Source organism: Acanthochromis polyacanthus, chromosome 2, assembly GCF_021347895.1.
Source record: "Acanthochromis polyacanthus isolate Apoly-LR-REF ecotype Palm Island chromosome 2, KAUST_Apoly_ChrSc, whole genome shotgun sequence".
Classification (NCBI taxonomy): Eukaryota; Metazoa; Chordata; class Actinopteri; family Pomacentridae; genus Acanthochromis; species Acanthochromis polyacanthus.
The window spans coordinates 5,834,614-5,859,257 of NC_067114.1; the positions used below are offsets into that span (position 1 = coordinate 5,834,614).

The window sequence follows — 24,644 nt, forward strand, 5'->3', positions numbered from 1 at the left end:
GGCTTTGTTTTGAGACTTGCCCTTTTTTCTACTGGAACATAAGAGGAAGTCAGCATTGTTCCTGCTGTACATTATTTAGCGGGACCCTCCTGTGCAACTGGGCCTGATCAGGTAGGAGCACTAAGTTGAACTGATGATAGAGACTGGTTCTCTACAGGGGATCTTGAAAAAAAAAGCATTACAGTTGTTTGGTGGAGAACTTAGCGGTATGGAAAATGTTTTCTATTTAAAGCCAACTGTCACACCTGGAAGCAACATAGTTTACTGATTACACCGGTCATTTCAAACCAAGATGCTTCCTCAGCTGTGAATATGAAGCACCGCGCATAGGGGGTTAGAAAAAGAGGACGATATTTTAGTAGTTCAGGCAACAGACAAGGGTGAACTTGTCTTTGAAGGAGTTTTGGACATAAGCAGATGGGAGATAACTGCAGTTTTTTGATTCCATCTGACCTAGTTTTGTCTTCAACCATGAGAAAATTTTTAAAAAATAACAAAAAACGTTGGTTGCTCGCTATATTTTCAGGTAAATATATTGACTCATTCCTGTATTCATATTACCATGTATTAGCCAATTTTTCAGGAACAGTCGCTGCATGTGCAGCAATTTTAACTCATTGCCTGTAGTTGGAACTGCAGGTCAATGTTTAAATATAAATATATCCATTATTAAAGACAAATGTAATAATAATTTTAGAAAATGCCTTAAACAAACATCTCTGTATACAACAGACATTGAAACGCATATCTTTACAGTAAGTAATGTTTTCTATTCATGGGATAAGCTGTGAGAAAACCTCACTATATTCCGATTCTGATTTCAATATATTGCTTTTCGTGCCGTATCCTTCTTCTCCTGTATTTATTCACACCCTAAGGTAGCATGTGGATTTTGTGGCCTAAACGTCATAGTTTTATAAACATTGTACCAAGGCAAAAAGGGGATCTTCTGACCAGCATGTCACTGTTTCTGTCACTATGTTTATCACTTTGCTGTGTGTATTTCCATTTTGAGTGCTCTTCAGTTCTTTTCTTTCTCTTTCCTTTTTCTGGCTAGGCTTTTTTTTTCTGGTAACAGGTGAGGTCAAATCAGAGAAAACAACATTTCTTGTAAATAAAACAGCATACAGCATATTTCAGTGAATATGTGTTTGTGAGAAATAAGTCAGAGGTGTAGCCATGGTAATGCTTCGCTGGCAGGTCAACCTAACTGGACTTTACTGGGCTGCGACTGCGTCTGATGCCTAACAGAAGCACTGGTTAGTTTCTTTATCATACGATCACAGATATACCTTATGAAATGCAGCCTTATCTGTCTACAAGTTAAAGCTCGGTTACTGAAGTGCAATTTGAATCAGAAATTATAGAGAAAACAGCATCGGTGCTGTGTGACGTTGGTCTTCATTTGTAAACCTAAACAAAGTATAACAAAACATCTTCAGTGTTTGTCTTATGTACCTCACAACACATATAATACATAAAACATCATGAAAAATGTCTTCTAGTCAATTGATATTTATTCCTTTTCAATCTCTATGTCACTCCTGTTGTCTGCTCTGCATGTTCACAATAAAAGGCAATCATAAAACTCATTTGTAGATATTTTAACAGTCTAAATAAGTGCATAATGCTACTTCGGTCTACATTTTTCCTGAATGGTTTGCCATGAAAAAAGGAAAAAAAAAAAAACCACAATGAGGAGAGAGACAGAGAACTGGTCGTTTCCTGTCACAGTCTCCCAAAATGCAAACGGGCAGGCTATCACATACAAACAAAAACAAATTATGCACTGCGACACACTATCCACCACCATGCATTATGCTGGCGCCTGGCTTTCACTGGGAACGGTTGGAGGGAAATTGCTGGCTGCTTGGCAACAAAACAAATGGAAAAAGGTCCGGGTGATTCTTATTTTCCAGATGATTAGTTGCATCAGAATTATTGCTGGTAAGATCATTGACCATAAAATTAATTATTAAGGCTTGAGCTTAATTGTATTTCCCCTTACTGTGACTGTCCTCTCAGAAAAAAGTCACTTTCTAATTTCCTGGCAGGTGTGTATACCTAATGTTGTATAAATCCAAAATAGTGTGCTCCACTGAAGATTAGCATGAGGCAGTTTGGGAACAGAAAATGATTCTGTGAAATGCAGTATGGGCTCCGAAATGATATGAGATACCATAAAGCACTGAAAAACAATGCCGTGACTGTTGTATATGTATTTATTTCTAGCTATAAATCTGTCTGTGGTCATATGTGGCTGTTTCTGTAGAAGTTATATGCTTTCTAAGCACAGTCTACACTTTGTGCATACACATCCACTATGATTTTAGGGTGGGGGTTTTGCTGTGCACTCAGGTGTGAACTCTTTTTCCAGAATAGTCTTGACATGTTTCATCTAAGCAGCATCAAATTGTGTTGAAACTGCTCTAGAAGCTCTTGTAGTTGCCAAAAATTCCAATAATTTAAACAGACCTATTCAATTATAAATGTCATCTTACCCACTATTATTATGACCATACAAACGCACCATTCACACATATAGTGGCATTCAGATTTTCCACATGTTTGCATTTATAAATATGGATGTAAAACTAATTAGCTATATGTTGAATAGATTATCTCACTTCTCACAGTGTATTGGTCTGCATACAAATCATGCATAATAGACATTAAAGACACAGGAGGGTTGAATGAGGATGTGTTTACCTGCTACTGTTGGAATACAGTTATGTGAATGCATGATGATGATGTACAGCACACTGCATACCTGAAAAATGTCAAATATATTTCCATGCAACATGTTGAAACCTCATGAAATTTTACTAAATGTAACTTTTTGCAGATGTTTTAAGGCTCATTAATGGACATTTTGCACCTTGGTAGACACATTCTCTAGTATGTCTGCTGTGTAGCCCCATGTAACACCGTAGCGACTGGCACGTACCGCGAGTGCAGGGCGTCGATAGTGATATTTGGTGGCACTGTCAACACCTTGCCATGGCGCTTCAGCGTCAAACATCACTTCCGTTATCACTTCCTTCCCATTATCAAGTGGCAGGAACATCTGCTGCTTTTGGAAGCGAGTTGGCTCGTCAAGCGTTTTAACACAAACAGAGATTACAAAATCTTGTCCTTCACGCCGCACTTCTCCCCGAGTAGCGGAAAGCTCTTAGTGCAGTTCAAAATTCAGCGAAGGCCTTTTAATTTCGGAGCGTGACTTAAAAACACTGGTTACAACAATGAGAGATATTGCCTTTTATTGTTTCATTCTCTTTAAACAGCCACTATGCGTGCAGATTCTATTTAAGCATCAGCATCAGACTAATCAGTTGATGTCCATGTCATTACGTTTTAGCACTTTGTGGCACTTCAGTAATTTTCCAGTCAGTTAGATTCAGCTTTTAAATGAGAGATTGCGACCATGTAGAAGCTTGTGAATTTAATGTGTGGATTAGTTTCATATATCCGACCAAAGTTTTATTAGATTAACAATCTCATAATACCCTAGTTCCATGAACAGACAAAAATACGCAATCAAATGCATTGTTAGTTTAGAGAATCCAAGACAAAGGAGAAAGTCCACAGCAAAGAAAGATGGTTTGATTTTGGTGGACCTGAAAATTCACTTTTCACATTGCTTTCTGCCTACATAGATGTGACAGCATGGATATAATAAGTCACAGAATGTCTGCATTTGGATTTATTTGAGTGCTAATTATCTATAGTAGAGGAAGCAGACATTTAATCTTCAGATTGTTGTTCTTCCAAACTCCCATTTGACACTTAACAGCAGGACTGTAGCTTGGTTTTTTGTGCGTTACATTCAGTAAAAAGACAGGACGTGCTGAGTCGAGTTGAGTTATCTTACAGCTGTTCTAATTAATGTGATAAGCACAGATAAATAAAGAAAAGTCTGATATATATTTGTTTGTATGTGGTTCTGAGAGCTAACAAAGACAATGCACAACGATTTTAGATTTGCACGAATGCCAAAAAAAAGGAGAGGGAGGGAAATTTAGATCACCAGTTGCCAGTGTCAACCAGACCTCCCTGATGCATTGATTTACATTTGATCTCTCAAAGCTGGATAATCATGGCTGTGTAAATAGCCATTATTTCCACAGGATAAACAGAGATCCAACTAAACAAATGTGTGCTTCTGTACCTATTTGATGTAATGGAATCGCAAATAGGATTTCATGACAGCTAATAGGGTTGCAGGTTATTACGAATCATGGAGTACCCTGTGATTATTTTTGCATGTATGCAAGTAAATGGGTAGTCTTTTAACGCAACATGAATACGTTTGATTTATTTTTGATAAGCTTTTAATATTTCTAATTTATTTTATTAGCGACACAAAGGTATGTATCAGATGCAGTTGCGGTGGAGTAAATAAAAAGCTAAGGCCCTCAATGGTTCCACAGAACAGTGACTTGAGTGTCCACAGCTGAGTGCAGCACCAAGATCACACGGACTGTAACTCATAAACACATCAAGCTTCCCCATTCACTGCTCAGGGCCTAGCCTGCTCCGCTCTGTAGTTAACTGTCTCTGAGTGTCAAATCCTTCATCCTGATGCAGGAGACACACATAGAGAAGAATTGCTGTGTCTCTCATTTTATGGCTGTGGATGTCGGCAGAGGGTAGAACCGATGAGTGAGTCAGTAGTGGTTAACTTTGTAGCTAATGCTCTGTGGCAGTTGCACAGGTTTCTTCAGCTCTGCTTAAGGCACAGAGGGAGGCTGGTTGAACTACAACTGTCTCGTGGTTCTCACTCAGCCAAGTCAGGTTATTTAACAGCACACCAAAGTAAGGATGAAGCGAGAGCACAAGCTATAGGAGGAGAGAGCAATGGAACTTCTATCAGAAAAAGGTAGGAGGTCACTGCAGGAGGGAGAGGGAGGGGGGAAAAAAAAGAGAAGATAAGTCTTAAGATGTCCGTATCTAGCCCCAGGTGGTGTCAGATTAATTATGAATGGAATTTCACCATCCTAAAGGAGCCTGTTCAGGTAAACTCTGTTCAGTTTGCGGATTTTTCTTCTGTTTTTATAGACTAAAATGCAAAATGCAAAACCCCATACGCCATCACTGATGGAGAGCAAACCAACCATGGGGACTGGGGAGATTTGCCCATCTGAAAGCTAGCTAGATGGAACTACTGAATGTAAAAGTTAGACATGCATGGTTAGGCAATGTATTCATTTCATGTTTTCAGCTGTAGGCAGCTTGTCGTGTCAGCCTTAGTTAACTCAACCACCCTTGTGTCTGTTAAGTGCAGCTTAAGTCTAAATTTACAGAGCTATTCTGAAGATTAGATAATCACTGAAGGGTTGTTTCTTCAGTTTTGTGGCCTATAACAGAGAATGCATGTTTAAACGAAAAAGAGTAAAAGATTTTACAGTCCCTCAGTATGAATTCTCTATCTTATGGCAGTATCTAATCTGCTTTTAGCTGTGTGAAATATGAAATCATCTTAATAAAAACATGGTGCAATATATGAGTTTGTTTGAGTCAATTTATGTCAGTGTTCCAAAGTCAAGTCATGTAGTGGCTTTAACATGGCTGTGGTATATTAGATAGTGAGTCACTTCATAGAGTCTCAACATGTCCTTTGGATTTCAGTGACCTTGTATCCAGTACACAGTGTAACGATATTGTTAACAATAATCAAGTTGAATTGGAATTTGTATTAGTTTAAAGCACTAGCCACACAAACAACAATGCGTGCAACTTTTGTGAGATCATATCAGGTATCTTATTTATTTCCTTCCCCAAAACAACATGACGAATTGCAGTTTAATCAGATGTGTTCAAAACAGAAGTTACTCTTTTTCTTTTTCATACAGAGTAGTCGTTGAAAACAATTTGCTGCCCCCGAGTGGTTTCAGTTTAAACAGAATTCTTGACCACGATAATTAAGATACACTTACTGTTAATGCTAGTAGTCACAGATATGGACAAAATAACCAGAAGTGACCACACTAATCAATACGTTTATATTATCGGAACCTGTGAAACACCAAATGGTCCTTGAACTAAGTTAGCGACCAGCTGGTTAGCATAACGTAGCATGTGGAGACAAAAATAAAAGTTAAAAGAAGCATGAAAGTTGGCCTTAGATTTGCCAGGTGGTTAGAAACTCAGAAGTAAATTTAAGTTATTGATCTGTGACTAGTATCATATAACCTTATCAATTTTTAGGTTACTCAGTGCAAAGCTAGTGCAAATCACGCTGACCCCATGTGGCCACAATACACATATTATTACAATTTAATAACATGCAATTTGAGTCTTGGTGTTTTTATAAATTACCAATATAATATAAACAGTACCTTTCAATGATATTATTAGTTTATCGCCTTTATTAAAAGTTTTGACTGTTACTTTGTTGTTTCACATCTTTTGTCATTTAAATGCGACATCTTTAGCATGGCTGCCACAAATTAGGCTAAAGCATGAGTATTGTTTTAACAAGCGCATAACAAGAGGGAGGAGTGTCTGTGTGCGAATGCAGGGGAAGCGGGATGGAGCAGTTTATTAGCAAGGTGCAGACAGATGAAAAGAAAACAAATTGGACTTGGAGGCCAGAAGCAAGAAGGAGCTTGTCACAGCACCCGTCATCTGTGAAAGATGACAGGTGAAAGTGTGAGTCTGGTGACAAACATACTGTGTGACTGTACATGGATTTATGCTTTTCAGTGAGAAAAAAAAAAAGTCTCTTATGCGCGTTAGGCAGTAAATGAACAAATAAACAAACATGCATCCATAAATCTACATAAGATCATTTAGCCCAGAAAGAGTCAAAATGATGGACTGTGCTAATAATCACATGGTAAGTCAGTGTTCTGTAAATGACTCATACAAAACCCGCTACAGCACACATCCTCGTACAAACACTACATGGCCACTCTTCCGAGCTTGCAATTTTGGAAATGGGTCAGATGTGACTTAGATTTATGTATCTTGGTGTTTGTCTTTGTGCGCCTGCATGAGCGTGCATTTGTGGTGAACCAAAGAGTGAGGGAGTGACGGATCAGGCTCCATTGTGGATGTGGCAGAATGCAGATGTTTCTCAGAACTGCCTCGCTATGATTTAATGATGAAAAGCAGAAGGCAGCAGACTAAGACTCTGGAGAGGCAGCAGGAGCAGACTACGTCAATATTAGAGTCAGAATCAAAGACGGGGAAGATTGTGATTTATTTGTCACTTTTTATTTGAGTGTTACTTACAGAAACATGTTTGGGAACTCTTTTTATCTTCGCGTCTTTCATCTTTTTTAAGCAGTTTGAAAAGCATGTTTTTGACTGTGTTTATGTCATCAAAATAGAGCCTCGCCTGACTGAGACTGTGATGCATTTTATGGATGAGCCCAAAGGAAATCCGAATGTTATGTTGACAGGAGGCAATGTCTATCAGCTGCTAATGTGCCACTTGATTTGATGTTTTATGAGATGTTACAGCTTGTCGGGGGTTGTGGATGAAAACCGTGGAGAACAGAGTATGATACTCGAATATGTTTTCTTAAAAAGATGCAACAAAACAATTTTTAAAAAAGGCATACATTCTATTTAGGAGTTAATAGTATCGAATAAAACTCAGCTGTGTGATTTTTTTGTTTCGGCAATAAGAGTGCAAAAGTGTACAATAGAGAAAGGATGAGAGAAAAAGAAAAGAAATCAATTAGCACTACCAGGGGAACATAGAAGACAATCACATTTGTGGCCATTTATTGATGTAGAAAAATGTATTATTCAAGGTGACCAGCAGATGGCAGAGCACCTTTTGGTCTCTGAGGCTGGAGCAAGAGTAAGAGAGCAGGGCAGAGAGAGAAAGAGATCTTTTCCTGAGTTTTGTTTTCCTGGTTGACTGATCTCCCTCAGTGGTCTGATTGTGAGAACGGACTCGTGGGAAGTGTTCTCTCACCGCAGGTGTCAGACTGCTGTTAGATAAGATTATTTGTGGTGGTGAGGAGGTTGCATTATTTTGTGTGTGCACGCTTGTGTGTGTGTGTGTGTGTGTGTGTGTGCATGCACCAATTCTCGGTGTGTGCTTCTTCTCATTAAATGTCTGCCTGATAGAAACGTAGTGCTATATTGTGTTCATTTGGAACACAGTACAACACAGAAGTTGTTTTTGACTTGCACACTGTGCTCCATATGGTCACACTCAGGAGGAGAAAGACAGGGAAGCAGACAGAAAGCTCGTGCTCCGAGTCATAAGCCCTATTCCTATTTGTTTTCTGTCATATAAAACCAAAGTGATATCGGTTCTGTGTTCTGTGGGATTCAGTCTTTACTCTACAGTGATTCTGATTTTGATTTTAACATGGAGGACAACTTGTCACATGTCAAAAAATGTAATATCGAGTGCTGTGTATGTTATTTTATGGGTGACAGATTATGTTGTATGCAGCTTTTCCCACCCAGTGAACAAACTGTGATTGCAGATTTTACACAAAGATGTCATAACTAAATCTCACTTTCAGTCTTAAGTCCTTAGTTTATTTATTAGATAAATAAAAATGCAAGCTTAAGTCTAGACTTTATCCGTCACCTGTATGTGACATCGAGGAACCTCTTGGTTTTCATTTCTGTTAACAGCTTAGAATCAGAAAGGTTTTATTGGCAGTCAGGTTTTGATATACAAAGAATTTGACTTGGTGTTTTAGTGCGTAGCAGTAAACAGTACCATATAGATTAAAAAGTGCTACCAGTCATCTGTGTTGAGTATAACGAGAAAAATAAGAAGTAGTGTTATAAGTCAAATTAGTAGTAAGTTTCATCAAGGGTTTATAATAAAAAATATAATTTTTCAGGAAATATTTTGCGGGAATGTACAAATTAGCCATCAGAGAATATAGAAGGTTACATGGTATGTAGTGTAAACTTAGAGCAGATATCTGTACGTCACAGACATGAAAATATATAAATATTATTTGTAGAAACTGCATGTTATTAAAGGAGAAAGTGGAAGCCAAATGTGTATTAAATAGTCAGAAAAGAAACTCAGTGTAGACTATAATTATGTCAACAGGTGAACAAGGGTGCAAGGGTAAACTAAGCTAAACCTACATTTAATTTATAGTGAAATGGGATCAAACATTTTATTATTAATAACTAGTCATAAAAGTAAAGTCAGTATAGAAAGATATGGCTACAAATAGCAGCATTACAGCGACAGCACTGCTGCAGTGGTGTAGCTGAACCGTCCTGAAGCTGATTTTACTGCTTATTTACAAGTGCTGACCAATTCTGAACTCCACTGAAAACATTGCATGCATACGATTTATCATCTGGTACACAAACTCCCAATTTCATACTTTCTAGAAACATGAATAAAGTTGCAACTGATGTCAGTCTCTGATGTTTATTCTCTCCTGTCAGATTGTATTCTAGTTTTCCTAATATTGCACTTTCTAAGAAGACCTAAGGGTGAACACTATTCCTGATATTTTTCAAGCTTGCAGCAGCAGACTGCTGCTATTTGCTTTGTGTTTGTTAAAGTGAGTGTGTTTGGTCAGGCAAATTATAAAAACAAGCGGATAATAAGGGTTAGCAGGCGTGATAAGCCATAATATCTTGTAAACTGGCAGCAGGGATAGTTTAAGCCGGTCTTATGCTAATATTTCTACAAGTGACTGTCAGCAACAGAGAAATACAAATATCTTCAAACATGCTTAAACCCACTAATAAACACATTCACAACACCCACAGACACAGACTGTGCATGTAATTTAAAACGGTAACTTTGCGGCTAGTAAAGTTGTGAAATTGCACATGATGAATTATACATTTATTTGCTAGAAACTCAAGGTTGTCTTGTCATGTTTTTTGGGGGTAAAGAAATAATTTCATAACTTTGTGTTTTATTCTTGCATTGAACTCCTCATGCTTTGTCCAAATGGAGCCAAAAATGAAATCTTTCAGAGCGCTGAACAAGATTTCTTTTCAAGGTCCCAAAAGCCAGGCAGGGTTTGACAGCACACAATAAAACCATTAACCCAATCAATAAAATGTCATTTTTTCGCTGTTAGAAGCATCATTTCTTTAAATAATTTCTTGCACTTGCCATATATCGGGACAATTCTGCATTTGTCACATCATATATTGCGATTCATCGAGAACTAAGATTTCTGTTCTCTTCACCAGACTTCAAGCAACAGCAGTTATTTTTCAGAAACACACTGTGCGTACATTTCTTTTCACTCAGCCTGTGCAGTTTTCCCATTCATATCCTAATACTATAATAATGAATACACTGCTGTAATTATCAAATGCGTGTACCAAGGGTGAATTCTGCCCTCATTGACTTGGCTGTCAAATATACAGTTGTTTCCTTAACTCTGACAAGACGTGCTACAAAAGCTGCCAGTATGAGTATCGCTAGCTTGACATTTTTGGGGCAGCCAACAAATAGATGGCTACCTTCCCTGAGGCCAGCTTCTTTGGCATCAGCAGGCAGAAAAACATATGCAGCCACAGTTAATTAAGTGCAGATACACTAAACATGTCATCTTTAAGGTTTCTCCCTCACCCGTCCAGTTTCACCGGGGCTCATTTTCTCTGCAGACGGTTTCAAAGTGCACACACGGAGCAGCGCGTCACCTCATGTGAAACTGATAGTATAACCTGATGAGTATACGTTAGCTGTCACACAAACGAAACAAAAGAGGGAACCCCTTCAGAGAGGGCTTTCGTCTGCATCGTTATGTCATCTTCATTCCAAATGCTACATCTGATCATCTGCTTCCTTATAATTTGCACCGGTGACATTTATCTGGATTCCTTATGTTTTACAAGACCTGTACATTTAATTGTAAATGATTCTACGCTTTTAGTTGTTATAGGAAGCTACAAGTGTACAACTAATGTTGAAATCCACTATCTATACATCTTATCTTCCTGAAAAAGAAAAAAAAAGCCTATTGGACTGTAAGATAAGATGGATGGGTATTTATTTATTAGTTTTATTTTGGTTGTTGAATTACTATTTTTTGACAAAGAAAAATGTTGAAAAGGACCTAAAAAGCTAAGCAAACATGTAAATCTGTTGCAACTTCTTATAGATGAAGCAATTGCAAACAGTACCATCCATCCATCCATCATGAAAGTTTACCACCATTTATCTAAATCTGAGGCCAGAATTTGGTTTCTTCCTGGGTCTTCAGTGCCCCATCTTCCTCGCCATTCTTCTTTTCCCCCTTTCTTTATTCTCCTTTTTGTTTAATTGAATGTTGCATGCTTTTGGAGCAGTTCTAAAATATATAATGAGGTCATTTGCATTAGACTGCAGATTGGGTGACCTTTGCTTTTGCCAATAATTACTGTAAAACCCGTCTCTGTCTGTCATCACCAAGGATGTGGCAGGGACCTCTCTGTGCTCACGAAAGGTTAGCTGGAGGCTTGTGTCTGGACTTATGAAAAAGCCTGAGGAAAATGTCATTAGAGCAAGGGGAAAAGACACTCGGAATTAACAATTGGAAATTCAATCAGGATGGCTTTAAGAATGGCGTGCACGTGTAGATCCGTGTGTGCGCCTGTGGATGTGTGTTTGCATGCGTATCTTCAATAGAAGGGCTATAAGACGTGTACCAAGAACACTTGTGCATTAAGAAATTCTTCCTCAGTGAGAGTACAGAATGTGGAAGGAGGACACCCTGGGGGTGACTTATGCTAACTCCACAGGCCATTTCGACTTTGCCAACACCCAAACAAATAGACAACACAAACTAAACAATCTGGCTGTAAATATCCCTGCAGCAGTCCTGACAAATGTAATAATATTATGCCACCAATATTTAGATATTTCATGGGCTTCATTAATTATGTCATGCATTAATTATGCTGTGTGTTTATGAAAGAGTCACAAATTTTCCACTTTTCACCTTGATGAATTTCCGTTGCAGTGCATGATGTTTATTTGCATGCTGTTATTGGTTGTCATTGTGCAGTGAAACGTGACCTTATTTACAATGTGTAAACTCCTTCCCCATCAATAACTCGGCTCCAGTCAAAGTGGACCTTTTGTTCAACGATCATTCTCCGTCGGCGACAATGATGTATATTAGATTTTACATCATTCAGGCAAAAATTATTTCACACTGCGGTCCTGATCAGTGTGTAAAGCAGCATGCATGAGCTTGTTCAGCTCAGTGTAAAATAACACTGTGAAAAGAAAAAAATTTGAGGGGGCAGAGCAGAGCACTAACATCAGAGGCTCTGTTTTGTGCTCTTGGTTCTAGTCACAGCGGCGCGTCACGTTTCACCTGCCGGATGGCTCTCAGGAGAGCTGCAGTGACAGCGGTCTGGGGACCACGAGCCTGTAGGCAGTGGCTCCCTCCTCACACAACCTCTCCCTCTGGTGCAGGCGCAGGACGACTTCTACGAGCAGGCCTCCCCTGATAAGAGGACTGAAGCTGACGGCAACTCCGATCCCAACTCTGGTGAGTTGTAATAAATCCCAAAACTGCCATTTCTTTTTAGTAGACACGCATGGTTAGTTTCCTTCTTTCTTTGCCTCGCTCTCCTTCTCATTCTCTCTTTTGCAAACTGTGTGAGTTTAATGCACGGTTGTTGACAATTTAGGGTCATAATATAATGGAGGGACTTTTGAAGTCCATGGGATAAATCTTGCATACATTTTCATTACAAGTACAAAAAAAAAATTATGTTCATTGTGATCATGTCTTTACAAATTCTATAATTATTTATTATGGAAACAACCACTTATCAATAAAAAAAATAATCACTGGATATCACTAAAATGTCGACTAAATAACTGTCCGAATTTAATAACAGCTATCTTCTAATTAGCTAAACAATAATAAAAAAAGACCTTATTCAAAAATAGTTTAGATTGTGTTCTTTTAATCAAATTGAAATAATCATGACACATATTTCTTTATGGCGATATATCAAATTTTAGATGGAAAATAACAAATCGTATCTGTCCAAGAAATCACTTTCAACTGAGTTACAGATTACAAAAAAACACCTCTCAAGGAAGTGTGTTAATTCCAGATCACATGACCTGCTCCACATGATGTCATTTCCTGCTGAAGAAAAGACTGGCAAGACTCCAAGGCTTTCTGAGTTATTTAATATAAAGTAGTGTGTGAGACAAGTGTGGATTCAGCAGATTTACCACAATATCTTTATAAATAATTTTCAATTTCAATTTTACTCAGTTGTATATATACTATTTTAGAGGAATCTTTCTCTAAAAATGCCATGTGGTGTTTGGTTATAGGCGGCTATGTTGAAAACAGCAAAAATGTCAACTATGATACCTGTCAACAATGTTACAAAAAGTCCCGCAATTATATACTGACCCTTTAAATGTCCACTTTGGTTCAATTTGATGGGCATTGTGTGCTTTGTTATGGCCAAATACAAAGTGATGTTTTTTTCAATGATTGTATGCAGAGCAACGAAATTTGACTATTCTTTGTCTTAAAGTACAGACTGAAAAACACAAAGCACTTCAAGGAACAACTAGAAGCTCCTCAAAAGAAATAATAAATAGTCATGAAAAACAACATCTGTCTCTATAAAGGACTCAACATACCAAATACCATTTAATTTAGAGTCATTTGATTGCTCAAGTAGGTTTCTAGTGGATACACGAGCAGGTCATTCATTTCTCAGTTAATCATCCAGACTTGTTCATTCCTCCCAGGAGCAAACCTGGGTCTCCCATAGGCTCCTCACCTATTTGTGAAACTCATTTGATTTATTTAGAGATGATTTCCCAGTTGGAAGTCTTGGTGCTCAGCTGAAGATGTTAACTTCCCACTATTTCTGGTGGGAATGTACAGCTCCGACCCAGTTTTCTCATTTTATCATTAAGAGGTGAGGCGTGCGCAAAGATCAAGCGCATTGCCCCAAGGTCGATGCCAGCTTGCCTGCTGAGGGTGGAGCAGTCGGCACCACATAAATAAGAGTGCTGTGAGTAAACTGTGTGTGCGTATGACTTCATACAGACACTATCTTAGCAGATGTACTCGCAGTTGGCAGATGTATTCCGCGAGCGCTGTGTAGGCCCACTGACTCACTGTATTGACAAATAAATAGAGCTGTACACGGCCCAAAAATGTGTATTTGTAGTGAGTGCAGCGGCTAGCGGTTTTGCTGGGAAATATTTAATAAATGTATCATCAAATATTTCACACACAAAAATGGCTTTCAATATTTTAGTAAAAAGTCGTGGGGGTTTTTGGTGGCACGTATATTTGACAATGGAGACTGAGGTTCTTTCCATGCTTTGAGTCAGCTACAAATTTATGATTATTTAACCAGACCAGGATCTTTAGCAACTGTGACCACGTGGTTTGGTTACCTGACCTGAACCGGAAAACCAATTTTATTTGCCAACTGCACTTCTTGTAAAGAAAACTAATTGTAACACACTGCCAGTGAATGTTTTACAGATGCCATAAATGGGATCCATTTAAACAAACAGTAAGCATTTAGACAATATATGCAATCTGTTTTATAAAAAAACATTTGATGGAGTTATACTTCCTGCAAATCAAACGAACCATGCAAGCAATTCAATAATGTCATAATCTATGGGGACACAGTCTAGACCAGGTGTGTCAAAGTCATCATAGTTCAGGAGCCACATATGGCCCAATTTGATCTCAAGGGGGGCAGACCAGCAAAATCATAAAATAATAACCTATAAATATCCACAACTCCAAATATTTCCCTTTGCAAAAAAGTAAATTCTGAAAATGTTCACATTTAATGAACTTTGTTTTTCCAAAACATTACGAACAAACTGAAATTTCTTAAGAAAAATAAGTGCAATTTCAATATTATGCTCCAGTTTATCATTTACGCTTTGCAACTTTTGGATAACAGTGTATCTACAAAAGGCACAAAACATTTAGTCACAGGAATCTGAATCTGAACAATCTAGTATTTTACTTTATTATCAAAACAACGTGGCAATATCTCAAACTTATTTTAAATATACATCCATTTACACATCTGTGTAGTAATCCTGAGCACCACACCACACAAACTAAAGTGGGAACTACAAAGAAAGAAGATTAAGTTGTCCCCCTGCCTTGTAAATGTATAACATAAAAAATACACAAAAGTTGTGGCAGTACAATGGACAAATTTAAAATAGCAGTTACTTTTATTGAAAAATTGCAGTTAATGTCGCCTCTATAATTTTTACACGATGCAAAGTCATCCCGTGGGCCGGATTGGACCCTCTGGAGGGCCAGTGTTGGCCCACGGGCCGTATGTTTGACAACCCTGTTCTAGACAATATATTCAGTGCCTCTACTAGGGTTACATTTCCTGCAAATCATGCCAACCAATGCAAAGAAATTCTTTAATGACAAATCTTTAGTGGACACAGTTGATGAATTCATTGTAATTTCAAAAGAGTACAGACAGGTAACTAAAGCCAACAAGAATCAATAATATTTCAATATATAATAACTATAATTAAAATGTATATAGGCTGCACAGTGGAATAGTGGTTAGCACTTTCGCCTTGCAGCAAGAAGATCCCCGGTTCAAATCCCGGGGTGGGAATGGGATCTTTCTGCATGGAGTTTGCATGTTCTCCCTGTGCATGTGTGGGTTTTCTCCGGGCACTCCGGCTTCCTCCCACAGTCCAAAAACATGCTGAGGTTAATTGATAACTCTAAATTGCCCATAGGTGTGAATGTGAGTGTGATTGTGTGTCTGTATATGTAGCCCTGTGACAGACTGGTGACCTGTCCAGGGTGTCCCCTGCCTTCGCCTGAGTCAGCTGGGATAGACTCCAGCACCTCCGCGACCCTAGTGAGGATAAAGTGGTGTATAGAGAATGGATGGATCAAATATGTATATATCAGGTGTATTTGTAACTAATTGCCAGTGCAGTTGATGTACACAGTACATTCTATGGCATGCTAGACATTCATACTATATGCTAAACTGCAATTTAACCTTGATAGGAATTAATGAAATATGACGTGCATACATGTTCTGGATGGTCTCCCTGACTCGTCTCTCTAAATGCAAATAAACCTATCAGTATGTAACCTTTATGTGTTTCACAGAGACAGATAGCTGTATGAAATGTAAAGCCAAATCCAAAACAGCTCGTTGCATAGCCCATGGATCATTTCAAGCAAGTCTAACAAACATCATCCTTAGCACTGGTTTGGCTGTCATTTTCCAACATAAGGCATCGGTTTTGTTCTTAATCAAATGACATTTTGTTTTGCTAGTGTTGTTTGCCTGTCAGCAAACTATTAACAGTGACAGCAGTGGTCTTTGATCATTGACCTGCTGCTTGGCAGGATAATGATTTTATGTCCTGTCTATGAGGGATGTGATACCTGCTGTGGTACTCTCAAATATGTGAACTCAGTGGTTCCAGGTTAACTAGTTTTTAGGAAGCCTCTGTCATACTTAAAAAGCCCCACACTGTTTTCCTATGAGTCAGTTTGCTGACAAAAGCCAACTGTATCTGAAAGATATTTGACACTTTTATGTTCTAAGTTGAGATTTAAAGTATCTTCTAACATTATTGAAAATAACCTTATTTGGCACAACATTTTAGAAAGGACCTTGACAGTGGGTGGTCTTTCCATTACTCTTTGTTCAAGATTTGACAATAATATTATTTTTGTCTTTTTCCCCCAGAAATACTAAAGACCTTACAGAATCAAAATGACAAAACAACATGATTTATTAAATTATTACAAGTCTACAGTCTTTATTTTTGTGCACAGATATGAAGAAAAAGTATTTAATTTAAGGTTATTCATTTTCTTTGAGTTCAAGCAGCAGCTGAGAGAGATTAAAGATGCCTTGAAATGAGTGTGATCAGTGCGTATCCCTAACAAAGAAACTGTTGTTTAACTTATGAAACTGAGACAGTCAGCATTTAGGAACACCTTAACAGGAATTCCAATATAAAATTAAGGCTAAAACTATACTGTGTGGAAATGTAAAGTGATAATAAGACTACATTCACCTTGTGATTTCCACTGCTATTCAAACAAAGGATGCATTTGTCATACTTAACTTACCAAAACTGACCAAATAACCCTTGAAGCTTGGCCTCTCTTTTGTTAAATAAAAAGTGGAACCTACTTTTATCCTTATGTAATACAGGAAAGCGGTGAGACTTTGCGTAGGTTGAGGTTTTCTTCTTAATTAAGGGAACATATACAGCGTGGGAGCTGTGAAAGTCTGATGTCTGTCTTCTTTTATAGTGGAGGAGAGCATAAAGAGCTGATGTATATTTATTTGTCACATGAACATATCCCTAAAGCTTTACCACAATAAAAAAAGAGCATTGCAAATAAAACAAAACAAACAAAAAAAATCAGTCGAACCTGAAAGTCAGACAAGTAACAGTAAGAAATGGATTGTAATCGGGGACACAGCAGTGTCAGTCAACATTATGATGTTTTTTTTTGAAAAGAGGAAGAAAGTTGACAGCAATATATGAGAAAGAAATATATGGGCAAATTCAGCTGCTGAGAGACAAGAGACCTTCCAGGGCCCCGTATCCCTGTAATGATTCATTTTAAAGGTTAGGAGGTTTTTCTAAGAACATTTTGACAAAAGTTTACACTGTTTCTATAAACAGCAATTACAAGCAAGTGTACATGCAGTGGTACCGAGGAGAGCCTCGTTACATGGAATCCTCCATAAACCATCTTAAATATTAAAAATAATTTGAAGCATACATGACACAAATTGACACAGAAGACACAGCTAATGGGCTTGGAATCATCAGTCTGCATACATAATGAAATAAAGCAGCCTTCTTTATAGTCTGCAGTGACAGCCTTCAGCGTTTGGCATTTTGTGTATTATCGAGTGGAAGTAAATTTCAGAGTAAACTTTAAGAAGTCTACTTTGATCGATTTGCCTGCTCAACATTGCCCTTAAGCACACATTAAGCCATTATGTCCCCAAATCAATCCATGATAAAAATAACCAGCCGGCAACATAACTGCAACCAGCGATGAGGAGACGAGCAGTTCAGCAGGGCTCAGTCAGTCTGGCAACTTGATCCCATCATATTAAAAGTGAGACTGTAAACACTGATAGCACGTCTCATCTCTGGGATCTCCAAATGTATGACCAGACACCATACTCAGTTTTGTTGGGAAAAAGCACATTAACACTTATGAGTCATTTGTTTGTGCTTATTGTGAGCCAAATTTAGTGAAAATCTGATCAAGTTAATGGCCACTAAAACATGTTTTTTGATTAAATGCATGAGTTTGTACCAAGTAAACTCAAGAAGCTGCAAATCTCTGGAACAACCACTTAAAAGACCAAAACTTCACAGGTCACTAGGTAAAATTAATCTTTTGCTTGTTTCAGGTGCCCCTAGTTGTAAAATGACTGCATTTTGTTTTGATGACTTTGCTTGGTTGTATTGGCTGGGTCAGTGTATAACTGAGGGACCTTTGAAGTCCATGGGATATATCTTGCATACATATTTATTAAAAGCAATAAAATAAATAAATAAATAAAAATAATGTTTTTATGTTCATTATGATCATGTCTTTATAAATTCCATAAATACTTATTATGCAAACAATCACTTATTAAAAAATGACTGAATATCAATACAGGGTCAACTAAATAACTGTCCAAATTTAATAACAACCAACTTCTAACTAGCTAAACAATAGTAAAATGAGCTTATTACAAAATTTGTGTACTTTTTTAAAGTTGAGATAATCATGACATATTTCCTTTTGCCAATATATCATAATTTATACAGAAAATAACAAATTGTATCCATGCTCGAGAAATCACTTTCAACTAAATTACCCATTACAAAAACACCTCTCAAGGAAGTGTGTTAATTCCAGATCACATGACCTGCTCCACATGATGTCATTTCCTACTGAAGAAAAGACTGGCAAGACTCCAAGGCTTTCTGACTTATTTAATATAAAGCAGTGTGGATTTATGGCATGTCAACAGGTTTACTACAATATCTTTATAAATAACTTTCAATTTCACTCAATTGTATATATAATATTTTAGAAGAATCTTTCTGTAAAAATACCATGTGGTGTTTGGTTCTAGGCAGCCATGCTGATTTTAGGCCTAAAAACAGCAAAAATGTCAACTATGGTACCTGTCAACTATGTTACAAAAAGTCCCGCAATTATATATTGACCCAGTTACTGTAGATGGTACAAATACCAGCTGCCTTCAGATGGTTGTAAAAATAAAGGAAAAAATACAGACTTGAATCTCTAACTGATTGTGGAGTTAGAAACCCAAATTAATATCATTAATATGGCTGGAATTAATACAACAATTAATCTTTTTCTCACATCTCAACTATTTTTCTAGTTGAAAAATGCAACATGAAAGTTGAAAATGCACAAAAATATGCTAGAGGGTTGGTGTAATTTCAGAGCCTTGTGTCAGTGTGCCCTCAGCAAATACAGTGAGCAAAGCACCATAGAAGACGAGTACACTGCACTCTGCTTTAAGCAGGTGGTGGGCCGTACAAGATGCACTCATTCTTTGCTCTGAGATTGCAACGCACTGCTGGATCGGCATCGCCACACCCTCCGCTGCGCCATTCCTCCCACTGTGACCCACTGTGCCGCATGGAGAGTCACCAAGATACCAATCTGTTGCAGCTGAGGAAATAATCTCATTGCACTCCAGGGAAATACCAGTTTGACACTGTGTTCTGCACCCTGTGCTGCGAAGTCCAAAGACTTTACAAGTTATTGCATTGCAGTTGGTGATCCTTCTACATTAAGACACTTTCTGTGAGGCGCTAATAAAAGGGTGTCGAAAAAGTGTCTTTAATTGCGATGCTTTTCGAAAACCCCAAGACATGTGAAGGATCAAGTTATCCTTAGGGTGCTTTAAGGTAACAAAGACAACAAGCATCTCTAATGTTTATGTTCCATTGTGGGTTTTTTCTACTTTACTTCAGCTTGTGCCTTACAGAGTAGAATAAAATTACTGGAAATAGATTAAATGAACCATAAGGTGGGAAGTAATAGTCACACACTGAGAATATCTTCTCGGACTACTGAATGTCCCCCTGCAATTATAGTGTGAAGTAATTTGCCGCAGTTTCTGCAGAATGAATTTAGAGCAAGTAAATGACAACTTAATTTTTTTTTTAATATCTTTGAGACAAAGCATAATTCTGTCATTCAGTTGCATATCTATAGAAAAGAATATCACAGTTTATTAATATGTTATGTGGTCTTTGATTGGATCCGCGAAGGAGAGAGTCCCTCAACTACAAAGGAGGTGAAATAATACATGACAGGAAGGGGCCCAGAAGAAACAGAGAGGAGAGTGGGTTGAGGTAGCTTTAAAACAACCATTATCAACTAAAGCACCATATTAATTATTGAAAAGATAACATTGGGGACAAGAATCACAGTAAGTAAGATCACTTGCACAATCACGAATAGACAAATGAACGAACACACACACACACACACACACACACACACACACACACACACACACACACACACACACACACACACACACACACACACACACACACACACACACACACACACACACACACACACACACACACACACACACACACACACACACACACACACACGGAAAGTCAAAGGCCAATAGAAATTGACTGTGAGATGTAATTTGAATGAGCCGTTGGAGGATGTCGAAAAGACATAATGAGAAAGGTTGCTGTTGTCGGGCAACAACCCTTAAGCTTCAAGTGTAGTCTGTGAAACAACTAAGAGCCTCATGTCTGGTGACTTATGAGTTTTACAGGTCAAATCAAAACTAATACGTATACAATAAATCAGCCATATAAACAACGGCAGAATCTTAAAGTGATTTCTGAACTGTCCAAGGACAATGTTAGAGAGTAAGGAGAGCCAACAGAATGAATGATGAGAACACTTGCTGCACCCACTGAGCTACATTTGCCTGATGCTCAGTTGTGAATATTTTTCTCCAACAGCTTTTATTGGATCAATTTCTAAATCTTTGAGAGAGTCAAATCTTATTTCCTTGTTTTTGCTGAAAATTGTGCTTGCATACATGATTACTTCATATAAAAACACCTGTAAAAACACATTTAACATGCATACACTGTATGTTATATCAGATTATATACAGTTTCCCTGTGTACATCATAAACTGCAAGATACCAGAAGTTTGTTTGAATTTTAAATGGTCTCTATCCGTGTACTGACTAATACTAAATGCTAATATATGTGCAGGAGCAGTAATCCATGCAAGAGGTGCTCGATTATGACTAGTGGTGCTGGGTAATTTAAATCAGAGAAACCGTTTCCTTTCACCTGAATATTTGAGATTTTTAAAACTGACCACTTTCACATGGCATTTTCCATGCACTTACGACTTGAATGCAGAAATTGAAACTGCAAAAACAGTTAAAATGAGCAAGTCATCAAGTCAGTGTTTGCAGCTCTAACCTTTTAGAGATTCACATCCAATTTTTTGTGGTCAATTCTTAAAACTTTCAATTAATTTCAGTCCTTTGGGAAATAACATTTTTTCAAGATGCTTGTTTTTTTCCCACACCCATTATATGCTTTTGTTTTGTGAATTATCTTTTTGTTAGGACTGAAAAATGAGACTAATGCCCTCTAATTAATTTTGCTTTTGAATAAGTGGTGCCTTTTTATCAGCGACGTACTCCAAACATCTAAACAGCTATTGTTGAATTTCATGAGCTGTGATGGAGTAATTATCACCAACACTGATGATATAAATGAAGGGGGAGGAGAAATCTGCTTTTTCAGCAGCAAAAAACTATCAAAACTCCTTTTGAAAAGGTTAGCAAATTGCAATATGTGGGATTCAAAAGCCATATAAATGTGCATCATTGTTGATTTTGATACTGATATGAACACACAGAGTGATGTAGAGTAAGAAACACGGCAAAACAAAACGAATCAAGCTAAATGGCATATTGAACTAGAAGTGTTCATTGAACAGTTGACATCAAGTTTACAAAACATTTTTTACAAGTTGTGCACTGTTTCTGGCTGTAATCCCAGAATTAGTCTTTGTGCAAGTATGAAAAGCGGAGAAGATGAACTAAAATACTTTGTGATGTGAGTACAGTGATTGGCACAGCTGGTTGTCCATACCTGGGGTTTACACGACGGTATTTTATTTATGTATTTATTTTGTTTCTTAACTGACATATTCATAGCAGCTAATTTATGAACTTTAGTAAATGACTGCTGTCATTAATGACATTACCTGAATTCAGTTGACCTGATCTTGTGAAAACCCAAAGCAAGTAGTAGAAAATGCCAATGACTGGTAATATAAATTGCTATTATGGAAATGTGTGATGGAATAGCATTTGAATGGACCCCACAAGAAATAACCAGGAAAAGCACAGTGAGAGTGGCACAATCCATTATTCTCAGTATTCCAAATTATATTTAAAAGGAGAAAAGCATAACAAGGTCTAGAGGAGAAGAAAGAAGGGAAGCAAAGGATTTAACCGACATGCAGCCAAAGAGCAGAAACACGTACAGACACAGAGGGTTCGAAAAACAAAGAAACAAACAACAAAACAACTCATAGTGAAGCAGGAATTATTAGAGCTTTGCAGTGATCTATTGCATTCACTTCTCTTCTCAGGAGACAAGAACAAGCACTTCACGAAAAGTACCATAAATTTTTTACTGTCATAACAGCATGCCATATACTCAAATATCAGAAATTTCACTGCATCAGTTCAGTTATTGAGTTTTATTCAACACACAAAGCATTCCACAAGTTTAGTCAAACTCCATTTTGGTGTTCAGAAATTCTTTGATTAATTCATCATTTTTTAAAAAAAGATGGTTTTCGTCACATTTATGTGGATTTGACTCAGTAGAAAAATACATGACAAAATAGAGAAAAAATAAATTATTAGTGTTATTATTATTAGCTCAAGTAAGCAATAAAAATAGTTTTCTGAAAACGGAGTTACCTGTTTTTCCAAATGAACTCTTCACATTTAGGTAAGAAAACTTTTAGCATTTCAGATTTAAAAAGGGAAATTAACACCGGCAATAAACTGAGCCATGTATAAAATTATTTTTAAATTGTTTTCTTTGCTGAAGGAAAGTGTAGACTATTTTACTGTCAAATAAAATAAGGTTTCTAGGGATGTGGTGGGGTCAGATAGCAATAAGAACACATACCGAACAGCATTAGTTGTCTTAGATTAATAAAAGCTATGAATCTGAGAAACCAGTGTCAGCAATTACTGCTTATGTTAATATGCTGGGGATTACAGCAAACACATAATACTAGATGCTTTACCTACTGGGGCAAACTAACCTCCTACTCATTTATAATTAAATCACATTTCAGTCGCATCAGGAGTGAGTCAACACACTGCACCTCGGCTACAAGAAGGAAATTGCTAAGTTGTTATTGTTTTTTTTTTCTTCCTATTATTTCATCTTGAGGATTTACATCCACTGTGCTGCTGTAGGGCTTTAGACACTAGTCGAAGCGTATATGTTACCAGGTTGAAGATGAGTGATGTTAACAGGAACATGCTTCGCCAAAATAGTTGGTTGCACGATATATGCATAGGAACACAATCGACTGACAGGAACTGAGGAAGAAGCACGAAGGGGGGAGAATGTGTGAGTGGGTAAGGTGCTTGTTGAAATAGCACAATGTGACTGGGAGAGGGGCAGCTGTTAAAGGGGGCTAGGTGGAGAGGGACAGAATGTTCAAATGCAAGATTGTTATGTCCTCTACCATGAAAATGGAACCACTTTAGCCATTAATCATTGATGGACAGGAGATGATGGATAACTCCCTTGTTGAGGTATTCCGCTCCATTCCATTCTACACCGCTTTGTCTCAACATCAAAGCAACATCCCAACTTTGCCAAGTATTCATATAAAAAAAAACACAAATTGCTCCTAAATTTGACTGTCAATTGGCCAGGAAATATTTCATTAAATGTGTGAAATATCACAATTACACTGGTGTTAATCACTAACACATGTCTGGCCATTAGGACTATATATATTTTATTTCTCTTTTTTTTTTCATGCCGTCAACATATTTTGCATGCTGGCAAGTTATTTCATTGCAATATTGTGAAAATATGCTGCAGGCAAGAAAATGGTCACAGTGCCATGTTTTTATCATTCTTCGTGCCAAATTTCTGGTGCTATATTTCCCATGGCAGAAAAGACTGGCAGCTTCTTCACTGCATTCTACCTTAGTGCCACCAGGCTTGTTGTCATAGAAAATGTTGAATTGGAGCTCTACTCGAAACCAGAATGGACTTCCTTTGCAACTTAAAGCTTGCTCTACAACTTTATTACAGCAGTGGAAAAATAGTTTGGCAATGTGCAGAAAACTCATGAAAGTTGGAGCACTCATGGTTGGGAGACTGATTTACTGGAATCACAACATACCTCTGTAGACTCAGAATCTACCAAGCTAAGTCCAGAAAGAGTTAAAACTGTTGTATGACTGCACCTCTGCGCTGACGTGTATATTTTATGTGACTTTTACTTTATTCATTGTGAGCTCTACAGTAAATGTCAGGGGAGCAGGAGAACTCAGTCTTCCTGATGTCTCAACATGGCTGTCTCAAAAAGTTCCTCCAGTTAAAGATTAA

General features: G+C 37.6%; 1 protein-coding gene across 1 annotated transcript in view; it reads left to right on the forward strand.

The window, feature by feature from the left end:
* LOC110966859 (protocadherin-9) overlaps positions 1-24,644 on the forward strand; it is a 210,592-nt gene that overhangs the window by 134,991 nt on the left and 50,957 nt on the right. The window contains 2 exon segments of the mRNA XM_051944662.1: positions 12,249-12,309; positions 12,312-12,449. Coding sequence (XP_051800622.1) covers positions 12,249-12,309; positions 12,312-12,449 — 199 coding nt within the window.